The sequence below is a fragment of the Fukomys damarensis genome, unplaced genomic scaffold, assembly GCF_012274545.1.
Source record: "Fukomys damarensis isolate Sample0158 unplaced genomic scaffold, DMR_v1.0_HiC HiC_scaffold_14, whole genome shotgun sequence".
Lineage (NCBI taxonomy): Eukaryota > Metazoa > Chordata > Mammalia > Rodentia > Bathyergidae > Fukomys > Fukomys damarensis.
In genome coordinates, this window is record NW_022900926.1 from 42745290 (window position 1) to 42761557 (window position 16268).

A 16268-nucleotide genomic window follows, 5' to 3' on the forward strand; every position below is an offset into this window, starting at 1 on the left:
AACAACAGAGGCACCGTTCAGATACACACCTGCCTGGGAATCAAAAACCGTGCAGTTGTCTCCTTCAGTCTTCGACAGCACGCAGGCAGCAGCTGTGTGCCACTCAAACTCATAGAAGCAGCCACTGTCCCCAGAAGTCCTCAACACTGGAGCACTTTCTAGATCACCTGGCAAGGAGGAAAAAACCCAATCACTGATCAATCCCTCCTTGTTCTGTTCAAAACAGACTTGGAAGAGACTATGGGAAATGAAGTACAGCGTTATCAAGGTCAAAAACTGGTCCTAAAATATAGTATGATTCAACTCACATGGGCTATCTAGAATGGTCAAACCCAGAGAGACAAAGCAGAGCAATGGCTGCCAGAGGCTGGGGCCCAAGGATGGAAAGTTACAGTTCAATGGTACCAAGACCCAGTTTGGGACAATGGAAAAATTCTAGCGATAGACAGCAACAGCGCATGAGAACAAGGTGACTACTTAATGATACTGAAGTACATACTTGTAAATGGTTAACACAGCAAATTTGAGGTTGTGTGTATTTTGCCACAATTTTTTAAAATGATTAAAATAGCGAATTTTATGTTATGTATGAATTTTATGTATATTTTTACCACAATAAAATAAGAATAGTCCTAGTCTTTGACATTCCCCTACAGCGGGGAATATATCCAAATTTCAGGGGGAAGTGTAGGGAGGATACATACTTCACAAGTTCTAACACTAGGAATGTGCTATTAAGCCAGCAACAGGGAAAATGCTTAACAATAGTAAAACCATACTATGTCAACAAAGAAATCACTAAAACTTATAAATAGCACTGTACAACACAAAAAAGTGTTCACAAAATACATTATTTGGAAGAACATTAGAATATATGAATATACAAAGATCTTGATTCAGTAGGCAAGTTAAAATGAATGCTGTGCTTAAACAGACAGATTATGTGTAACATTTTAAAATCATTTATGGTTCTTCCCCTTTTGGCAGAAACTCAGCACCCACATCATGACCCTGTTGCCAGTCCAATGGGAAACCATGTGGAGACTCATGATTCATTTGGAAAGAACAACACAACTGCCTATTGACACCATATGGCTTCTGCATTTCCAGGTAGAAATCCAAATGACCACCTCCCACCACCAGAGACTGTAGAACTACCAGGGCTCAGCATCACCCCTCTCCACCTAACTCTCCACACAGGATAAGGAAGTGAAATGAGAAATGCCAGTGCACCTCAGGCAAATGCCATTAAAACATTCCTGTTTTAAAATGTTTACTTGTAATAATTATGAACTGCAAACATGTACTTACAAAATTTTTTTTTAAAGATTAGCCAAGCATGATGGCAAATGCTTGTAATTCCAGCACTTGGGAGGTTGAGGCAGGACTGCCATGAGTTTGAGGTCAGCATGGGCTCCACAGTGAATTCAAGGCCGACCTGAACTATAAAGTTAGACCCTGCCTCAAAAAAAAAAAAAAATACATACATACATACATACATAATAAATATTTACCTGGCTTGCATATGAGAGTGATATTAGTTGTTATTTTCTTGTCATCACCACAATTATCACCATCTGAGTAGGAGAGTTGAATGTTTCCTTTCTCTTTGGTGGGAGAAGAGAGAAATTTTCCCAGACTTTTACTTCCCGTCTTATCTGGAAAAAGAGGAAGAGAAAGAGAAGATAAAATGAGAAATGAGGGCTAGGGATTTAGTCTGCCTGGCAGGCACAAGCTCCCGAGTTTGATCTCCAGTATAAAAAAAAAAAAAAACAGAAATGACTGTGATGCTGGGCGTGTAGCCCAAGAGGTACAGTGCTTGCTTAACATGCAAGAGGCCCTTAGTTCAATTCTCAGCCTTATAAAGAAAGAGAGAAAAGAAAATAAACCATGATTCAGACAAAAAGATGTTAACATTCAGCTGAGACCCAGCAGGTACAGCACTGCCTTCTCCAGCCCATCTATTTTGGCATGGATGGAAATGGGATTTTCTTGAGTGACAAATGTGGACATTAACAGTCACACTGAGGACTCCAAGGCTATCTCTAGGCCTCGCAGGAAAGTGTCGTGAATAAGTGTCTTCAACAAGCACAAGAACAGAATGGTAGCACAAAGAGCATCATCATTTATAAGTAGCACTATCTCCATTTCCAGGCTCAGCTACCCTGGGACACAAGGGCTTCTGAGAGCACAGCCAAGCGCTAGGGTGTGTCCATGACCAGGCAGAAATGCATTAAACCTGCCCAGCACTCAAGCAGGTGGCCACTGAGTTACAGGTTCAGGTGCTTTTTAACTATATAGTTTTAAAATTGTCCCTAAACCTTTCCTAAGACATGGAAATAAATACATCTGCTTTCAAAGACACATCACTGACTCTGAATACAGAGACAATTCTTTAAATCCAACTGAGACTCACAGCTCCTTAAGGAATATTTGGAACAAATTTGCACTGCTCTTGTTGCCTGGTGTTATCAAGATGTACTCTAAATTATGACATGCTGAACCTCTCTGTCAGAGTGAGAAGTCTCCTCATGACAGCCACAGACCAAAACAATGACAACAGAAGGAATCTGAGGACACAGCACACTGAAGATTCCAATATTCTACTTCCCTTAAGCCATACTGGTTTTGAACATATTTAGGCAGTAAAACTGTTTTTAAAACATCACAAACACAAGTTTGTGTTTAACACATCAACATTATTCTTCAAGTCACATAAAAAAAGATGGCTGCTGGGCAAAGTGGCCACACCTACAATCCCAAACTCAGGAGGCTGAGCCAGCAGGATCGTATGTTCAAAGCCAGCCTGAACTATGCAGCAAAGTCAAAGCCACCCTAGACAAAATAGTGGGGGTGGAGGGGCTTGTCACCTATTTTCCAGTGTTATTCTGTTCCCAGCTAAGGCTTTAACCAGCATTAGGTAGCTTCAGCCAGCCTCAGGATTTCAGACTACCAACATTTATGTCATTGGAATTATTTCTTTACCATCTTCATATGTGACACTCTTCTAAGAGGAAGCTTAGACGAACCACAAGAGAATTTTCTATGTCACTCCACACAGGAAGCAGCTGGGTTCTGCTCACCCCAATCTTCCTGCCCATACCACTCACCCACAGCGCACACAGCAGCGTCTTCAGAACAGCTTATGGCCTTGCCCTCCCGAAGCACTCTGTGACAGACATTAATGAAGAAATGCTTCTTTTCTGCTTCTGTCTGGCTGCCATCCACTGCTTCCCAATTCTGTTCAGATTCTGTAACCAGAAGAAAGGTTCTTTAGCCAAAGGCAATAAAGTCATTCTTTTGGGATCATACCACAAATGGTGACTAAGCCAAAGGTCAAGAGCCCACAATTTGTTTACTAAGCACTTGGACAAGAACATCCACATTCCCATTTCCAGAACCTAAGAAGACTGCTGCCATAGAAACTCAGAGCCTCGGCTTTCTCACAGAATGCAGACAGATAATAAGCCATGCCCTATGCATCTTCAGAAGAACAAAGAGGCTTACCAGAGGGCAGAGAATTAGCACAGAAAGAAATCAGAGACTGAGGATCGAATAAGACTGCTGGCGTGCTAGGCCTGCAGAGTGGCATGCCCTGATGACACACCCAGCACTGGACCACACAAAAGACTGTGCCACTAAAGAAAGCTAGCAAAGCGGGACGACTGCAGTGTATCCATAATCCCAGCCTCGGGGAAGCTGAGAGGGGTAGATCACAATTTTGAGTCCAGCCTGGGCAACTTAGCAATTCAGCAAGACCATGTTTCAAAATTTAAAAGGGCTAAGCACATAGCTCAATGAATAGGCCATAGGTTGAATCCCCAGTATAGGATACTGGGGGTGGGGGTGGGGGGATCTATAGCCTGTTTCACACCTGAAGACCAAGGACAGGATAGAAAGCCTGGTGCCACTGAAAGTAAGCAAATGTACATGGTGACTGAATCCAAAGGCTCATACCCACTAGAGTGAGCAGAGGCCCATAAATAATTAACAGAAGGCAGTGAGGACACATGTTGAGTGTCAAGGACACAGCAACAGTATCATGTACAGGTGTAAATTCCCTATGAATGTTATCATTATGTATGTCTAAAATGTACCAATAAATGTTTTGCTATTAAAAAAAGAAATATATATTAAAATAATATGTAATTTTTTTGCCTACAAAATTTATAAATGTAGAAAAATAATATGCTGTTGATAAGTATGTTAGAAAAGTCTTAACAAAGAATTCTTTTAAAAAGGACACAAAAGAAAGGAACAAGGGGCAGCCATGATAAGCAGACTATCAGGGACAAATTGGACCTTTATGTGAAAAAGAACACAGTTACAAAAAGCACATTCTTATGTAAAATGGTCCTTTCGCAAACAGGGACCAGAGTTTGGAAGGCAAAAGGCCCACAACTGGCCAGTGACAGTGTTTTGGAAGAACAGCATTCCAGTACCCACAACCTACAGACACCATGCATGTGCACCAGGACCTCACCCAACCATCAAGCATGGGGCTGCAGTGGGGACTTTCCCAAGCAACAGAGAAAGATTTTGGTTCTCATCTTATAACTTCCTTTGGACCAAGTGAAAATACCACAAAAATGCTCCATAATCCTCAAGAACCAGAGCTCTCCTGGTTAATCCATGGAGATGTACCCCTGTGTCCTTCACAGATCTGAGGCTGTGTCTTGTACACAATACTACTCAGCAGAGCAGAGGGACCAACTGCCACCATTCAGTTTTCCATAAGGAACTCCAGCCTGGAGAACTGGCTCAAGCCAGCACTGCATTACTGGACACAAGTTCTCCATGAGGTCTCTGTTCTGGAGACCAGAGCATGTGCCACTATGGAGGAAATCGCTCTCTTCTTCAGTACACATGGACTCAGGTTAACCATGGCTGCAAGGGGTTCAACTACTGAAGCCCGAGGATCATTTACTGAGCACTTTGCCCACACAGAGCAGCTACAGAGAAGTGTCTGTGTCCTGTGTCCTAGGAAAACTCTGGAACCAGTGACGCAAGAGGAATTCCTCTTACACTGTATGTTCCACAACAAGGGAAACAGAGAACACAAGGAACAGTCCCGTCACAACTGCTAATTATGTGACTCATCTTCTCTGACTCAGGTATAATCGCCACCTTACAGATGCAACTGGATTCTACATACTTAACCCAGAGCTTCTAAAAATGGTAACACCAGCTAGGCACTACCGTAATCCCAGCACTCAGGAGGCTGAAGCAGGAGTATCACTGTGAGTTCAAGGCCAGAGCAGACTACATTACAAGTTCAAGGATAGCCTGAACTGCCTAGCCAGTCCATTTCAAAGAAACAAAAACAAAAAACATATGATCAGAGGCCTTCCCAGCCCTGGTCTGAGAAGAAAAGTGCCCACTGGGACAATCAAGAAAACAACCTTCCCCCTAAACATAGAGTACAAGGTCTGACACACACTAGGCATCAGGCAGTTCTCATTAAACTCTGGTAAGATGAGCCCAAGGTAACCCAACTAGAAAATGATAAAGCGGGCTCAAATGCAAGTATTTCATCTCCCAAGTCAATGCTCCTTATAATTTATGCTAATACACAGAAGGAAAAGGGGCCACAACAAAGTTAGTTGGCAATTAGAATACAGTTAACAGTATTCAGGGACAACTGTCCCTGGAACACAGAGCTGAGGTCCACAGGCTACCTGAGTGGCGAGCCAGGGTGGACAGGTCGTAGCGCTTCTTCCCGTCACTGGCACCACAGAGGAGGTCTTCCTTCTCTTTGACACAGGCGTACTTTGTGTCCCACGTGAAGAAGTAGGTGCAATCTACCTCCCCTGTGAACACAGGTTCTCCTTTCCCATCATTTCCTGCACAGTGTGAGAGGAGAACATAACACTGTTATGCAGCCATGACCAGGAACATCTCAGGAGCAAGAACAGTCGGCAGGACACAGATGACTATCCAGCTTCAACAGTCAAGTGCAGACTCTGTAGAGAACTTGGAGATTAGAGTGACATCTGTTAAGTTTCAGACAAACATAAACCCTTCCCACCGTGGTGGAGTGGTATCAAGTAGGTGTCACAGACAGCTGTGCACAACACTGTCAACACAGAGAAGAAAAGAGCCCCTGGGGGCATGTGCCAGCAGGGCCTGTGAACATCTCAGGATGAGACTAAGGGTTCTCAGAAAGCAAGACAGAGCCCAGAGCTCCAGTCTCAAGAGTACCCTGCCAACTAATGACACAAATGTGAGCTCCCTGGGACTCATCCCTACAGTGGAAGCAAAAGAACAGAGAAAACTGGTGGCGGCTCCAGCTGAAGTGTGCTGAGTGCACGTCAACTGCATGAAGCTCAGGGCACACCTCCAAAGGCTGCCAAACTCTGTGACTTGCCAATATGCGTGTCTATGACACCCAACTGGAATCAACAGGTGCCTGCTCCAACACCCACATCAGTTTCCCATCAGTGGGAGGGACCCTCTTACCCACATGTGCCTTGCTCAGATTTCCTGTTTCCAACCTGATCACAGAATTTACAAATTTGGTTCAATCCCACTGGATTTGCAGCTTAAGCCTAAAGGCTATTTCACTATTTGGAAAAGACTTTTTTTCTGTAACTTGAAACATTCTCTGTGCTTTCTTTTCCAGATAAACTTGCAAACAATTAAATTAATCGAGGAATGGGTCTAGAACTTTTTTGAAACCAGGATCCTCACATTGAGCTACATCTCCAGCCCTTTGTTAACTTTTTTTTTTAAAGACATGGTCTACAACATGCCTATCTGGCAAGCACAAGGTCCTGAGTTTGATTCCTAGTATCAGAAAAAAAAAACAAAACAAAATATGGTCTAACTAAGTTGTTCAGGCTCGGCTGAAACTTGTAATTCTCCTGCCCCAACTTCCCACAGTACTGGTATTACAGACCTGTGCTACCAGGTCCAACTCATTCTACATTTTTATTTTTCATTTCTTACAATACTGTGGTTTAAAACCCAGGGAGTGCTGAGCTATATCTTCAGCCATGTTGTTTTTACTTTGAGATAGGATCTTGCTAAGTTGCCCAGGCTGGCCTCGGACTTTCATTTTCCTGCCTTGCACCCTCCCAAGTAACTGAGATTACAGGCATGTGCCACCCAGCTGGTTTCATACTATTTTTTAGCTGGTGTTTACACCTAAAACTAATGATTTGCAGGGAGTTCATCTGAAACAACCACTGGGATTCATTTCACCTATACTCTTATTTTTTCAAGGAATTTTAACAAACCATTAAGCTAGGGCTTCCCACTATAAACATTCATTTTCAAACCCAATGGCTGTGCCCTCAGAGATCATTCATCCTGGAGACTGTAATTCCTGTCTACCTATCAAGAGGACCTTTTCACAACCTGAAAAAGCAGCGGTGCTAGCCTGACTTCCCAAGCTCTGGTTTATTCCCCAGCATCCCATCTTACGTGGCTTTACAGTGTCTGGCTTCCATGTCCAGTTAAAGGGGAAGCGAACTCTTCCCACAAAATCAAGGCATTCTCTACCTAAGAAGCAGCAGCAACATTCACTCCTTCATTAGTCTGTGGCAACAATGCCAAACCTTCATTTTCCCTCTCCATATTTAGTAAATTCCATTTCCCAGGTCTCCTGCCTGCTGAGGGTAGGCCAAATTACTTTACTCTGGTTCACTTATAAAGAAAAAATGCTGTTCCCCTTCCACACAGACTTTAGAAAATAGCAATACAAAATGAAAAGAGTGCAGGTCCTTGGGCCATATGGAGCAGAGGCCACACCTCCAGTGCTGTCCCCAACAACTTGCACTGAATTAAAGGAAATATATCTTTAATTTACTCAGCCAATAAATTTGTGGGTAGTTTTTGTTTTGTTTATTTGTTTGTTTGTTTGTTGCCTGTGCTAGCATATTGTACTCTTCTCACAAAATTACCTCATGGTCTCATTTAACAGAATCACCAACAATATGGCATCATAATTACAGCAAGCTACATATGTTATTTAAACAATAGCATGGCCAAAAGAATAAATCTATGCAACTTTGTGTCTTGAAAATGCATGAACCTTAAATTAATAAGAATTAGTAATTCCTAGAAATCCAACTTGAACTGTGAAACACACTAGCCTGTATGACATGGCCAATTAATCACCCACTTGTATCCAAAAAATACATTACATGTCCCAAATAAACAGACTGCACCAAGGAATTTTACCTGAAAATGCAATTCAAATTTGAATGAAGTGCTGGGGATTTAGCTCAGCGGTTCAGTGGCCTGTCATGCAAGCGCAAGGACCCAAGTTCAATTCCCGGTACAAAAAAAAAAAACCAAATTTGAATGAAGTAATTTTATAGTAATAGCATGGTTGAAAAGTATAGAATAATGAATCACAGACTAGAAAGGAATTGGAAATACTTTGTAATCCAACTCCTCCCCAAGAGTAAGCTTAAAACTCACCACCCAAGCACCTAACACCTCTCCGTGTAAGCGCCTTGTAATAAGCTTGTAAAACATTGATTTTGTTTTTGTACCCAAGATTTGTTCATTTTATCAGGTCTGCTAATGGTACTGAGGTCACTGAAAGAAATGTTTTTACTGGGCACTGGAGTTGGATGATGCAAATCTGGGAGAGTAAAGCGGGGAATGATTATGCTATAAGCATGTACCAATCTGCTAGAACGAAATCCATTAATCTGTATAATTAATGGGCATGAACACAAAATGCAGGGAGAAATTTTTTTTTTAATGAGGCAAATCTGGTAGAGCATTAACATCTGCCCGAGGGGTCAGTACATGTGCCTTTACTGAAACACAGACCTATCTTATGTTTGAAAACTTTCATAATATATAAGAAAAAAAGGGGAAGGGGTTGTTTCCAGCCCAACTCATTCAACCTTAGCTTTCACTACACACAGCCTTTAACGAGTCCAGGATTACTTTCCTCCTCACCTCCCCCTCGTCTGTCTGCATCTTCTGAGGCTATCAATCTGACTTCCCAGTATCCCCAAGAGAGGGACCCATGTTCAAAGACCTCAGTTCAGTCATCAATAAAAGCCTTGTACAGAGCAGGAACACAGAAGATTCAGACCAAAGAGGCTGACTGGCAGTGCAGCAGCCCACGGTGGCAGAAGGAGAATCCACGAGGGCCAAGACCCAGCCTGGTGTGCCTGACAACCGGGACACGATGAAGAAGCAGGCTTGCACTGCCCACACACTGGGAACACAGAGCAGAGGGAATTGGAATCAGAATTCAGAGACGGAATCCTTACAGTGGGTGCAGAACCGGCAAGATACAGGAATAAAGACGGTCAACCTGAGGAGTGGCAGGGCACACACAAAAGCAACTGCGACTCCTCTCCTATACATCAGAGGCGCATTCTGGCCTTACTGAGATGCCTAGGACCTCATGCTGCATCTAGACAGAGCTGGCTCCCCACAGGACATGCAGGCCTCCCCCGATATCAAGCCCACACCAGCATGCAAGTTTCTGCTTGTTTAAACCCTGGGTCCTGGGTCCTAGCACCAGACCCCTGGCCTACTGTCCCTCACCCTGCAGCTGAAGCAGTCCTTGCTCTTCTGAGGGGCCTGACTCATGGCTGTCCTAGAAACAGCCCATGCTGGCCTCCAGGCCTCCTTCTTGGTGAAGGGCAGGGTGATAACACTTGGCAGTCTGGTCCTGACCCACAATATCCTGCACTTCAATGGAGCCCTTATCTCTCTTGGCTACTCCATCTGTGAATCCCCAGAGGCCATCTGTTACCAGGCACCCTCAAATAGGCGCTAAAAATGCCCTACCATGAGTGATAAGAACTAGGATCCAGGGGAGTAGCAGAGCATGCATAGGAGAAAGAGGCATGCACTATACAGCAGATCCTCTGAATGACTAGGCCCCAAGGGCTCTGGTAGCCTGTATATGTGGTGAAGAGCCACTGCATCACCCAGCTCACTCTTTGGCTATCTGCTAGCAAGTTTGAGAGCTCTGCACTATAATCGATCACGCCCATCTCCGTGGCATAACTGAGCTTCCTGCATAGCTGCCTCTTCAAGACCCTAGAGTGAATCACATAGGAACAAGCCCCACAAGCACACTTCCATAGAAACACACAAAGCAAACAGAAGGAAGGGCAGAGAGACCCATCCTCAGGCTGGGGCAGCCATGTGTGCTCAGGCCAGTAGCACACAGACCAGGCTGGAAACAGGCTGGCTGAGATTGAGAGCTTGGTACAGAAGTGGGACAGCCTTGGGAAACAGGGAATGCAGCATCTGGCCCACAGACCAAACAGGTGTTGGTGATGATGCAATCGAATCACCTCTCTACAGGTGTCAAATGTGAATGAAATCTTCAAGACACAGAGGGTAGCACAGTAACTCAAGGCTGCCGCTTATAACCACCCAGAGAAGCCAGAAACTTGTTCAGTGGCATTCTGCAGTCCCCAAATCCAAACTCTATCACAGGGTCACTGTTCTGCAAAAAAGGTTATCTTGCAATTCATGATAGGAAAGAAAAGATACCCACTTGAGGCTGGTAAGGGACCCCACCTCACTGGGGCTGTCCTTTCTGTAGTGTATGTACCCCAGAATTGAAGGCAGAAACTCTCTCTGCAAGCTTGGCTGGGCCTGTCCCCAAGACAAACACAGGGCAGAGGGAAATGCAAACAGGATGTATATGCTGTTAAGGGAGGAAGGACATCAAACAGAAAAACCCAGTCTGGGATCATACATGTATAGCCTGGTCTAAAGGAAGATTTTTTAGTGCTCCATTCAGTGTTCTACTTCCAAAAGAAGGAACATGAATGAACATACACACACACACACACACACACACACACACACACACCCACACACACACATCCTCTGATACAAAACATAGGAGCTGAGTCCCTGTGCACTCACCTGCACTTTTATTGCACTCAAAGTTGATGACACTCATCCTCTGGAATCCTGAGCTGCATTCCTCGCCTCCAAAATATATAAGGGTGAGGTCTCCATCAGAGTACCTAGAGTTTTCCAAATATGCAAATGTGTTTTGTAGAACCAAGAAACAAACTTGAATTTTAAAAAATTGCTACATTAAGCCATCAACAAATCACAACTGACAAAACAGCAAGCTCTTCAGCCAGCTGGGGAAAACATCCTAGGAAATGATCTCCAAATAACACAGGCACAGACTTTAAATAACAATGGGCTGCTGAAGAATGCTGACAGGCTTTGCTGTGAGCACAAAGAATTATCTTGCTCTCACTTTTGGATTTCATACAAAGTAAATAAAGCCCAAGGATCAGGCAGGTTTTTGTTTTTGTTTTTGTTTTTTTAACCACCACCCTAAGTACAATCTCACCTGAAGGACTCTGGATAAAACCTGTTTCAGAGAACTGTGTCTTCACACTACTTTAGTGATAGTAACTACCACAAGAATGCAGTAAGTAGATTAGATGAATATTGCTAAGTCAATCTGTTCAGCTGCTCATAACTTTTATACAGGGCTAACAGCATCCTCAAAACTACTGAAATATTAAAATTCAAAAACATAAATTTGGGGAGGGGGGTTAAGACAGTAGTTCAAGCTGGCCTTGAACTGTGTAGCTCAGACTGGCCTCAAATTCACAGTGATCCTCCTGCCTCATCCTCCCCCAGTGCTGGAATTATAGGCATGTGCTATCATGCCCGGCTCAGAAACATAAATTTTAAAATACAGATGCTAACTGTAAACTAGTGAAGTAAATTTCCTACACTATGGTTCCTTATACACAATAGACTTATAAGACAAACAGTTCTAACAGATGCACTCTTATTATAAAGTCAGGAAAAGCATCTAGCTGTTTAGTGACAAATGGAACAGGGCTAAGTTAGAGGAAGGAGTGCTGGCTTCGCTGACTTTCCTGCACTTGGAGAAAGAAGTGGGAGGAAGAAGTGTGCTGGGAATGAATTACGTCTCACAAGCAGACACACAATGTACTCAACAGCCACGTGCGTGCATGTGTTCATGGGGGCTGCTGACATACCGGAGAGTCTGGTTCTGCGGCCTTCCCGCTGTCCTGACTTGAGTGGAATCGATCTTCTTTACTTGACAAACTGCAGCCTCTTTCTTATTACAGGAGGGGTTCTTAGCTTCTCCACAGACATTTAAATAAAATGTGTATTCTTTTCCATCAGAATTATAGGACCCTATAGAAGGGAATAAACAAGAAGGGCTTGTTTGCAACGACAGCTCTCCCAAAATGAAGTATTCCAGCAGTCCAGCCCAAACTCCAATTCCAAACCCAGCTGAGCAGGGCCAGAGATAGTGCCCTCAGCCCCTCTGTGGCCATCTTGCTCCCTGCCCCTCCCTTTCTTCCTGAGTGGCACCAGAAGCCATGCCAACCACAGGCACCTGCTTACCTCCAGGCTGGGTGAGCGGGCTGAGATCAATGGCAATGTCATGCTGCCCGCTGCTCAGAGCACAGGTGCTGCTCTCCAGGTAGTCCCTGTGGCAGGCATATTCAGTGATCCATTCAATTTCATATCGGCAATTGGACTTGGCAGTGAGCTTGGGGATGGTGCCCTATCAGGAACAATAGGAAAGGAGTAAAAGGAAAGTTTTCAATGCAGCTTATAAATGCAGATTTTCCATGCTTTTGAAAAGCTCAGGTGGGTTGTTGGGTTTTACATTTTTTTCTGTTCCTGGTGTTTGAATCATAATTCCCCGATATGCATTTTGATTGCATGATGTATAATACCTTCCTTTTTTAATTTTTACTTCATTTTTTAACTTTTTTCTGTATTTGACTTGTAACACCACCACTAACTTGTAACTCCACTCCCTTCACATTGACACTCACGTTTCAGCCCACAAATCCACGCTGAACTCAGCATCACCTGGGAATCTCTATAACCTTGGAGTGATGAGGGATGTGTGGCTCATCTGAACCCCAACACCAAGTAAACAGATGCGCATATCCAAGGAGGTGGTCTGCAACCTCTTCTTAAGGCTGTCAAGGGGACTGGTGCCACTTTATCTGTATTCAAATCTAGTGGGATCCAGGAGGTATCACCCAAATTCCAGTCCAGATTCTGCCACTGTCATGGTTTACATCTGTGTGTCCCCCAGATTGTCATGCACTTACAGGCAGGGCTTTTGGAAGGCAACTGGACTAGGGGGAAACTACAGCTAACTTGCTGTAAGGAGGCGGGCCTGGTTAGAAGCAAATCCCTGGGGACCTGACCTGGAAGAATGTAATCTCCCTGTTGGCTCTTCCCTTCTCTCTCTGCTTCCTGGCCACCATAACATAAGAGCTTTCTTCTGCTATGTCCTCTGCCATGCCATTCCTGCCCAGCAGCCTGCCAACCATGGACTGTAAATGTGAGCCACAACAAACCACTCCTCCAATTTATGGGTGTTCAATATTTTGTAACAGTTATGAAAAAGTGCTTAAGACATCCACTATGCTGCCTTCACAAGTGGGAGCTGATGATGTCCAGATTCATCACAGAACCACTGTTTCTTTTTAACTCTCTTCAGAAGAAATGGCACCAAGGATGGCAAACTAAAATGACAGCTTTTGATAACAACAGTCCAACTGCCAAAGCAATGGCTACAACTCATCCACCACCACATGGTTTTTATTTTAATGTGAGAAAAATAAGCTACAGTTTGAAAAACCAAATTGAATTTAAAATTTTTAAATTATTAAAAAGTCTGTTCTTTGTAGCTAATAGCAATTCTTATGGATGTACCTCTTTTCATAACGCATCCTGTGAGTTTCTCCTTTTTATCACCTTTGCAGTATGGCCATGAAGATTTAAATATATGATGATGGCTCCTGCACAGCCTTAGTGAATATCATTATTATCGTCCCAGAGAGGAGCCTGAAGCTGGGGAAAATGCACTGGCTTGTTCACCTGGCTTAGTAAGAAGCTGCTTCGGCAGAGGGTGTCAGAGGCTCCCACACACCCTCCTCGTCACTCTCCTGGCAGCGGCCACACTCACGCTGGACGGTACAGAGTGCTTGGGAAGAAGCAGCACAGAATCACAGCCAAGGTGCAGCCCAGGTTGGGACCACCTGTGGGAGAGGGGTGGACTAGAGCCAGGCCCTAGGCCATGGGTGGGACTGCAGGGCTGCAGAAATGAGCACAAACAACAGGCAGAGATGTGCGCGTGCACCTTACAGCGGCTCACGGTGTTGCAAATCAATGCGATCTGGTTGGGTTGGGATCCACTGAGCTGGGAGGTGGGTCCCTGATGGCAAGCCTGGGCCACTGGTCTAAGAAAGTCATCCCAGCGCTGCTTTCACACCCACGGAGAGTTTAACAGAAGCTAACTTATTTAACTCCTGACCAGGATGTCCGGTCAGAAGTGGGTAACTGGATTTCTGAGGAAACACAGAGGCAAATCCTAAGGTTCTGCAGTGATCAGCTTAGCTGAGGGCTACGGTTATCATCCTAACTTATGTCTGGCTCAAAATACAGGCTCACAGGAAAGATGGCATCTCCTGACTCCACCTCCTCAGGCTGTGTGGTGAGGCTGCCAGCTGCCTGGCCAGGCTGAGCTCAAATTGAGATCTGCAGCTTCAGGACACAGGGTCAGATATATTTGGGGTCCTGTGACCCTGCTCCTGCTCCGTGCACCACCCTCTGCCTGGGTGCTGACTCTCAGCAGGCCCAGAGCTGGCATGGACTGCAGCCCTTGAGGGTGAGCAATGATTGACTGTTCTTGTCATTGCTGGGCATCAGGGAGCAAACACAAGGAATTCTTAAACACAGTTCATGGTCCAGACAGCAGAGCAGTGGGCACAGCTGGTCTCACGGATGCAGGATGATATTGCCCAGAAATGGCATCATAAACCTTTAGTCTCTCCAGGAGATTCATGAGAAGGCCTTGGGTCCTATCTGGGATTTGCCCCAGGCCCAACACCTCAGAGAGGTTCTGTTGAGCCCACAAAGATCCCCTGCATTGTAAATCCAGCACACACAGCCTCAGGGCCTCTGCATGCACTTCAGCCATGACCAGGAGTCAATTGGTCCAGCCTGGAGATCCCACGGGGGGCGCTTTGTAAAAGACTCACGGTATCCCACCAGCCTGTCTTAATCACGCTCTCTAGACTGGACCACCATCCCTATCAAGACACAATCAACATGCCACAGTCAGAGTTTTGGCAGGCTCAGGCCAGGGCCCGCCCATCCCCACAATAGAGTTGCTTAGCTGCTTATGGAACTGTTAATTCTGTATTTACTGAGCTCCACTACAGGTCAGTCACAATACCGAGACAGGTTTACAGCAGGTCACATGATGAGTAAGGTGCAGAACTACAGACTCCACCCCTCTCCTCTCACTCCATCTGACTCAAAAATGATGCTGTTCCTAAGCCCTGAGCTCAGTGTGTCTGCCACAAAATGACACACAGCCATGTGCTAAGTGAGAGAACATAGCGCCAAAAGCCAATATTGTAGGCTACGTGTAAGTAGAGGGTCCACAAAAGGCAAATTCACAGAGACAGAAAGTAGATTCAAGGTTGTGTGGCTGCCAGGATGAGGGTGGCAATGGACTGTGACTGCAGATGGGCACGAGATTTACTTTTGGGATGATGGAAATATGGTCAAAGTTGCACAATTTGGTTAAAAAAAAAAAACTAAGAATCATTGGATCCTACTTAATTAAAATGGGTAGATTTTACAGGATATAAATTCAATGAACCTTTTTAAAAAAGATCTGTATGACAAAATCATGTTTACTAACTAGTAGCTGCCAAAAGCATTCAACAAGCCAACCCAGATGCTTAAATAAACCCTCTAAGCCCTGCAGCATCAAAGCATGAGTAACAGAAGTTCTGCTCAGGGAACAGAAACAACATACCAGCCTCCTCTCCAAACACCCAGAAATGCTTCAAACCTCTCGGAGAAAAAGGAGAGAAACTCCCAACTCTTATAACTTACTGTAAAATGATTATTAGCAAATACACAACAAACAAAAGGGAAAATTCTTTTTAAAAAAGTACCAAGATATTTATATAAAAGACTTCGATCCACATCACATCTATTATAGGTGCAACTATAAGGTAAAATTAAATATTCCTCCACATTCAATTCAGAACTAACATCAGACAGGAAGGTCTCATTAGGCTGATGTCACAGGGACGCAGGAGGCTGGGGACGTTAACTCCAGAAAGCTGGGCTTGGACTCAATTTGTCTCCAGCTCCACAGATACCAGCAGGCCAGTGGCCATTCCTCATTTGTTTGGGGGAAGGGGGGCGTGGTTTTCTGGCACAAGAATTCAGGTCCTCTTTGTTAGAATGGCAGAAAAAAAAAAAAAAAAAAAAAAAAG

General features: G+C 44.4%; 1 protein-coding gene across 1 annotated transcript in view; it reads right to left on the reverse strand.

Annotated features, from left to right (window-relative positions):
• The window catches only part of Igf2r (insulin like growth factor 2 receptor), a 163559-nt gene that overhangs the window by 61880 nt on the left and 85411 nt on the right, over nt 1–16268 (reverse strand). Inside the window, exons 11-17 of the mRNA XM_010631164.3 lie at nt 12349–12511; nt 11973–12135; nt 10864–10967; nt 5679–5843; nt 3111–3251; nt 1515–1658; nt 30–167 (exon numbers count right to left, since the gene is read on the reverse strand). Coding sequence (XP_010629466.1) covers nt 30–167; nt 1515–1658; nt 3111–3251; nt 5679–5843; nt 10864–10967; nt 11973–12135; nt 12349–12511 — 1018 coding nt within the window. The remainder of the gene's footprint in view (nt 1–29; nt 168–1514; nt 1659–3110; nt 3252–5678; nt 5844–10863; nt 10968–11972; nt 12136–12348; nt 12512–16268) is intronic.